The 7636-nt window shown below is 39.4% G+C and overlaps 1 protein-coding gene across 2 annotated transcripts; it reads right to left on the minus strand.

The window, feature by feature from the left end:
* Positions 1–22: 22 nt before the first annotated feature.
* LOC118645929 (myb/SANT-like DNA-binding domain-containing protein 3) lies at positions 23–3741 on the minus strand. 2 transcript variants are annotated; one of them, XM_036287898.1, is made up of 6 exons: positions 3156–3741; positions 2365–2575; positions 2105–2242; positions 1931–2014; positions 803–865; positions 23–724 (listed from the first exon to the last, which is right to left on the minus strand). In XM_036287898.1, exons 1-6 carry the CDS (start codon positions 3333–3335, stop codon positions 465–467), a joined length of 936 nt encoding a protein of 311 aa, XP_036143791.1. In that variant the 5' UTR covers positions 3336–3741; the 3' UTR covers positions 23–464. The 2 variants fall into 2 exon arrangements, with proteins under 2 accessions (XP_036143791.1, XP_036143784.1); XM_036287891.1 differs by having other exon boundaries at positions 23–727.
* Between the last annotated feature and the right edge of the window lie 3895 nt (positions 3742–7636).

Raw genomic sequence — 7636 nt, forward strand, 5'->3', positions numbered from 1 at the left:
TTTTCAGTAAAATATGAAACAATTTTTTACTATTATATCCATCACATTTTATTTATTTATAAGATAAAAACGAAACAAACTGCATTCAACGTAACTTTTATTACAGACAAATAAAATACTCTTGGTTTTTTTAATTTTTTTTTATCGTTAACGGTAGATATGATTTTAATTAAAATTAAAAAAATAATTACATACTAAATATCACATAACATCGCATAGTAGTAGTAATGCACATAATATTACATAACAAGTAATACGTAAAACTAAAATAATAATTCTTTTTGGTAGTACTTTTTGATATAACTTACTACGTATATGTAATAGTAATATTGTATAAAATAAAATATTATTCTTTTTAATAGTATTTACTACATAGTAACAGCAATAATATATAAAACTAAAAAATAATTTTTGTACTTTTTTAAATACTTATTCAAACTTATAAAAATATAAAATAACCGCGTTTATTTATTTTGTTTTTCTTTAAGTAATAATTCCGATAATTCAGCGGCAGCAGTAGCTGCACGAATTTCCAAGGCATACTTTTCTTTGAGATGGTCTATTTCAAGTTTTTGAATTACTTCTTGATGTCGTATATTTAAATTTGCTAATTGCTGCTCTCGATCAATTATAGATTTTATTCGTTTCAGTTTCAACAATTTTTCATTATTATTTTCTTCATTTTCCAGTTGTAGTTTCTTTATTTCCTTCTTTGGTGTAAGTACTACTATTTAAAAAAAACATTACAATTATTAGTATTTACATGCAAATATAACGATAAAAATACGATATATTTTCTTACCAATATCATTGATATCCTCTAATATACATTTCTTTTGTACAGGCACATTTTTCGATGTAGATGCTTTCGAATAAAGAAAATCATACATTAATTAAAATATATATTATAATAACTAATAAAATAAAAATTTAGTATTGAGATTAATATAATAACGATAAATACACTCAGTCGAAAAAAAGAGGTACACCTAAAATTTGTCAAAAAATCACTAAACTTCCAACAACGATAACTATGCGAGTAATAAAGATAGGAAGGTTTCTAAAAAAAGAAATTAAAGCTTTAAATGTCTACTTTAAGAATCGATTTATTAAAATTTTGCGTAATAATTTTTTTTTTTAACGGCGTATGACAAAGCGAGAGCATGCGAAATTGAAAAATATTGATCCGAGTTTGCAACAATCCATAGCGTGAGGCAAGTGTCGCAACTTAATGGGATAAAAAGCATGTAGTAGTACAGAGTCTTCCCTTCAAAATGCTTTTTTATTCGTCTCGATACGATGATTTTTCGCTGAAATATGCGCATTTGAATAAAAAGGCAGTTTTTTTACTTTAAATGCGTATATCTCAGCGAAAAATCATCGTATCGAGACAAGTAGAAAAGCATTTTGAAGGGGAATCTCTGTTCTATCGCATGCTTTTTATCCAATTAAGTTGCGATACTTGCCTCACGCCATGGATTGTTGCAAACTCGGATCAATATTTTTCAATTTCGCATGCTCTCGCTTTGTCATACGCCATTTTTAAAAAAATTATTACGCAAAATTTTAATAAATCGATTCTTAAAGTAGACATTTGAAGCTTTAATTTCTTTTTTTAGAAACCTTCCTACCTTTATTACTCGCGTAGTTATCGTTGTTTGAAGTTTAGTGATTTTTTGACAAATTTTAGGTGTATCGTTTTTTTTTTCGACTAAGTGTATATACAATTACTTGCTTTTCACAACTTCTATGATAAATTTACGAGCAAAAAGATATGCTACTTTATTATAATATTATATTCTTAAACTATTATAAAATTATATTCTTATACTTTTTATTACTAATACAGATTATGAAAAAAGTAAATATATTAATATAAATACATGCGCATGCAATTTTATACAGTAAAAATAGACATTGATAAAATTACCTTTATAGTTACTAAGTATTGCATGTTTGGTATTTAATATATCAGTATTTTCTTTATCAGCTTCATCGATCTCACTGTTTGATTCTATAACATTAAAGTCATTGTCATCAGTTTTAAATATAATTTGCAAATAAATTTGTTAACAGAAAGTATCAATAAAATTAGTCATTATACCTTTTGTATCACGTACAATAATTAAATTCTCATTAGTGACTTCTTTAAAATTGTCATCAACAGATGATTCATTTTCTACATATTTAGTTAATAATTCCTCAGGAATGCAATCGTCATTTAAGATTCTCTGTTGTCGTTCTAAAACAATATATTATTCGTTGGTTCTACATCATTTAAGATTCTCTATTATCGTTTTAAAACAATATATTATTCGCTATTATCTTTTGATGATTATATTAATAAAATAAAGATGTAATTACCTTGTATTACTTCATCTGATAAATTTGATGAAAATAATGTCGGTGCCGTTGTCATCAAATTGGGTATTGCAGCAATATCAGGGTCAATTTCAGCAGATGTAGGTTCAGGCCCACCACCTGTTGACAGACGAGCTTGTTTTTCATGCGTAAGAGCATCTCTCTGTGTTGATTTTAGATTACTCCACAATTTTTTAAGTTGTTGAATACTTCTCTGTAATAATTTATTACATTATTAAATGTAAAAAAATAAAGTATTTATAATGAGTGGCCTTCACTTGGACACAATGCAAATGAACACGTTGCAAATAGACCAAATAAACTGTCCATTTGAACCGTGTACATTATTTTGTATCTATTTGCAACGTGTCCATCTGCACTGTGTCCAATTGTATTGTGTCCAAGTAAGCCACTCCCATTCATAATATCGTCGGCTAAATTATAAAACCTTCTAACTCCATTTTTGGGCAAAATTGAGATATTATGTGCATATTGATGTACATTGATTAGAAGGCTTTCTAATTTGGTCTACGATATAGCTTAATATGAGACCTTGCGACAATAAAGAAAATATTAAGAATAAAAATTTAATAATAAATATTAGGGGAAAAAAAGATCTTTCTCTTCCTCTCTTGCCTTAATATTTAATATTTAATTTCTATTCCTGATTTTCTCTGTTATACGCCCGGTCTGACATTGTCTTAACCTTAAATGTCATATATTTTTCCCAAATATAACTGACATTTCTATTTTACACAATTAATAGCTAATTAAAAAATTATTCAAATTCTTACTTTACTTGTAATAATAGACGATAAATTGTATGAATCACAAATCTGGTTCCATGCTTCTTCTTTGTCTTTTAAGGTTGTGGCATCACTTTTTTTTCTTTCGATAATGTGCGAATATTTTACCAAAATTCGTAAAAAAAATTTTTTTTCTGCATCAGTATAATGTTTCTTATTACTTGCCATTTTTCAAATAATAATTTTTAAATATGTAATAATGCGGCGCCAGAAAGAAATCCACCAAAATTTAATACATTAATAATAAAAACGTGTAGACGTGAACTTGCAGAATTCTTTCTAATTTAAACACAACACTTCATTGGCTGATACATCAGAAAAATCCCGAAGATTACCGAAAGTAAAATAAGATCATCTTAAGCGTTAACTTCAGTAAGAAAATCTTAAGCAAAAGAAAGTGTCAATTTCTTTATAAAGATCGTCTTATTTTAAAACTATGAATACATAATGTCTTAAGTCGAGCTTTTACAAACAAGATGGTCTTAATCAAGAAAATCTTAAGAGAATGCTTGAGTCTGGACTATGAATACCGGCCTATATACTTAGTGACGGAATTCTCACAGTCTTTAATGTTACAACTTGAATTGCACTTTTTTCTTTGGACCGGAGTACGTTTTAAGAGATCCTTGAGGAGGATTTACAGAGGTCGGAGTCTTATCCGCTTGCTCGGACGATGACGGAACCTTAACTAACGGAGGATCGTCTGAATCGCCGGGTAAGAGGTGCGCGGGTTTAAGACGTTCAACGGAAATTGACACAGGTCTGCCGTTGACCTCAATAGAAAAAACTTTGTCGGTGGTACGTTCGAGCACCTTGTAGGGGCCGGAGTACGGTCGCTCCAAGGGCTTCTTAACGTTGTCCTTGCGTAAGAAAACATGAGAACAGGAAAATAGATCCTTAAAAACAAATGCGCGTTTTTTATAATGATGCGCGACCGGAACTGGCTTCACCCGACGCATGTGCTGCCGGAAATCCTCGACAAAGATCTGAGGATCCGGAGAGAAATCCTCCTGGAGAAAGAATTCACCAGGGATTCTTAAGACGGTGCCGTAGAGAAACTCGGCAGGCAAGACTTTGGTGTCGAGACGTACGTGCGTACGTAAACCAAGTAGAACGGTCGGGAGAACCTTAGTCCAATCGGGAGAGTCATGGCACATAATGGCCGCCTTCAATGAGCGATGCCAACGTTCGACCATGCCGTTAGACGCAGGGTGATATGCCGTAGTGCGAATCCGTCTGCAACCTATGAATTTGAGCAGGGCCGAAAAGAGTTGCGACTCGAACTGAGTGCCTTGATCAGTCGTAAGTATACGAGGTGCACCGAATCGAGCGATCCAATTCTCGTAAAACGCTTTAGCCACCGTTTGAGCAGTAATATCTGCGATAGGAATCGCTTCTGGCCAGCGAGAGAAACGGTCGATCATGGTCAGGCAATACGTGAAACCGTTACTGGGCTGCAAAGGTCCGACGATATCTAAATGGATATGATCAAAGCGCCCGTCTGGCGCGGTAAACTGCGCGGGCTCGAGCTTGACATGTCGGGAAACCTTGCTTTGTTGGCAATCGATGCACTTGCTTGCCCAATCTGTAACGTCATGAGAAAGGTTAGGCCAAATGTAACGTTGTCGGATGACACGAGCAGTAACCTTCGCGCTAGGATGCGCGGGGTTATGGAAAAGGTCGAAGACCTGTCTTCTTAGAGATACCGGAATGTAGGGCCGTATCGAGTTCCCTGACAATTCGCAGTAGAGCTCCGTGTTAGAAGTTCCCCAAATTAATTTTTTAAACTTCAGGGAAGAAGAGTTGGAGGCCAGCAAATGCTTAAGCTCCTCGTCCTCTCTTTGCTGAGCGGCAAGGTCGACCAACTCGATCTCAACTGGGAGGCGGAGAGCCTCGATTCGAGAAAGGCTATCGGCAACTACGTTGTCCGAACCTGCAAGATATTCAAACGCTGTAGTGAATTGAGCTATAAATGACAGCTGTCGAGCTTGCCTCGGAGAAGCCTTATCAGCACGCTGATTAAAGGCATAAATAAGAGGTTTATGGTCCGTAAGGACTTTGAAAATGCGACCTTCGAGGAAGTGCCGGAAAAATTTAATGGACTCATAGATAGCAGTAAGTTCGCGATCATACGCGCTGTAATTCCTTTGTGCGGGCGTAAATTTACGTGAAAAGAAAGCCAGAGGCTTCCAACCCTCAGGAAATTTTTGCTCGAGGACGGCCCCCATCGAAAAATCCGAAGCATCTGAAACAAAACGAGTTTCTGCCGAAGCGGAAGGGTGAGCCAGCAACGCGGCGTTAGCCAGGTCAGATTTTGTTGTAGCAAACGCGGTTTCAGCCTCGGGAGTCCAAGAAATTTCACGCTTGTCGTTCTTACGCGAATCGGTAAGATAGACATGTAAAGGTGCCTGCACGCGGGCAGCATGTGGAAGACTACGTCTGTAAAAATTTACTGCACCGAGAAAACGGCGTAAGTCCGCAACGGTATGCGGTTTCGGAAAGTTGCTGATGGCAGCAACTTTTTCCGAGGAAGGCTTGATGCCATCTTTATTGACGAGATGTCCGAGAAACGTAATTTCTGGCACGCCAAGAATGCATTTCGACGGGTTGATTACTAACCCGAATTCTTTGAGTTTTTGCAAGACAATGCGTAGATGCTCCCTATGCTCCTCTTCGGAGGAGGAGGCGATAAGGATATCATCTATGTATACAAAAGCGAAGTCCAAGTCTCTCAGCGCGTGATGGATATACCGCTGGAATGTTTGAGCGGCATTCCGCAAACCGAAAGTCATGCAAACAAACTCGAATAAACCGAACGGGGTTATCACCGCCGTTTTCGGAATGTCAGCCTCAGCCACCGGGATCTGATGGTAGGCTTTGAATAAGTCAAGGGACGGAAAAATGTTTTTCCCCAACAGGTTGGCGGAAAAATCGTGTAAATATGGAATTGGGTATTTGTCCGGGACAGTCACGGCATTAAGGCGACGGTAGTCACCGCAAAAACGCCATTCGCCGCTTTTCTTGCGCACCAAGTGCGCCGGACTAGCCCACGGGCTACAGGAAGGCCTGCAAATGCCCAACTCCATAAGACGTTTTATTTCGGCCTTAGCCGCTTTTAATTTGTCGGGAGGAAGCCGACGAGGCCGCTCCGTGCATGGAGGACCGGTAGTCAAAATATGGTGTTCGACAGCACCTGCGACGGGGGAAGCCGATTTCACGGAACCAATAACCTGCGGAAATTTCGCCAGAATATCCGCGAAGGTAGAACTGTTGTCAACCATCGATATTTTGGTTTCGGGGACGTTCAATACCCGGCCGATGGTCGCGAGAGACGTGACGCTGTCGACAAGCCGACGCCCGTGTAAGTTAACGATTAGTTTATAATGCGAAAGCACATCCGCGCCGAGGATGGCATACGGTACGTCAGCGACTCGGAAACACCACGTGATTGGGCGGCGCAAGCCTAAGTCAAGAGTAAGACGGCGTTCACCATAAGTGTTTATCTTGGTGTTATTCGCGGCAAAGAGTTGAAGCTCGGAAGGAGCTGACCGATCGCGTAACGAGGCGGGGAGTATCGAAATCTCCGCGCCCGTGTCAACCAGAAAACGTTGACCGGAAGTCCGATCGTAAACGTGCAGACGGCTTTGTGTCGCCCCCTCGTCCCGAACCGTCTTCGCGCGGGACGGGCGCTCTAGTTTTCCGAGTCGCCTTCGTCCTTCCACGTACACGGTTTTCGGCAAGACGTTGCCTTCGAGCCGTATTTTCGGTGAACGTAGCAGTAGCCGGACTGCTTGTCCGAACTCGCTGCCGCGTCACCCTTTTTATTCGTATTTCGCTTGCGCGACGGCGAACGCGCTCGACTAGATTTAACCAAATGGTTGGTGAGAGTCTGTAACTGCTTAGTGATTTTATCCAGCCTCTCGTCCAAGCTCGGAGGAGCAGCGGATTTGTCTCGTTTACGGCCCTTAGCGGGCGCGACCGTGGCGACTGCGGCGACATTACCTGCTCCCGCGTCGGAAGCTTCGACGAACTTATCCGCCATAACGGCTAATCGATTCAGGTCTGAGACTTCGGAGACCATAAGAACAGCCCGGCACGGAGCCGGCAACTGATCTAAGAAAACAGTACGCAATACATCCTCCGAGCAACCCGAATCTAATGCGCGAAGGCGCGTTAATACGAGCGACGGCTTGCCGCAGGTCGAAACCTGGCCCTTGATCAGTTGTCGCAGACGCGATTCAGACGAGCTACCATACGTCGCGATCAGTCGAGCCTTGATCTGCTCGTAAATATCCGCGGGACGCGGCTCCGCCGTTAATAAGTCCTGGACGGTCTGGAGCGCTTCTAAGTCTAGTTTTTCGGCGATGAAATCCGCTTTCGTCACCGAATTCCTGATTCCGGCGTTTCTAAGGGTTATCTCAGCCTGAACAAACCAAATCGCGGGGTTGTCGCGACAGAAGTTCGCAATC

This window comes from Monomorium pharaonis, chromosome 1 (genome assembly GCF_013373865.1).
Source record: "Monomorium pharaonis isolate MP-MQ-018 chromosome 1, ASM1337386v2, whole genome shotgun sequence".
NCBI lineage: Eukaryota > Metazoa > Arthropoda > Insecta > Hymenoptera > Formicidae > Monomorium > Monomorium pharaonis.

Bases quoted from the DNA above. Each gene is read 5' to 3' on its own strand.
- LOC118645929 (XM_036287891.1), bottom strand. From the start codon at position 3,335: ATGGCAAGTAATAAGAAACATTATACTGATGCAGAAAAAAAATTTTTT. The intron at 866-1,930 runs GTAATTTTATCA...TTTATTCGAAAG, and splicing joins AATACTTAGTAACTATAAAG to CATCTACATCGAAAAATGTG. The intron at 728-802 runs GTAAGAAAATAT...TTTTTTAAATAG, and splicing joins AGAGGATATCAATGATATTG to TAGTACTTACACCAAAGAAG.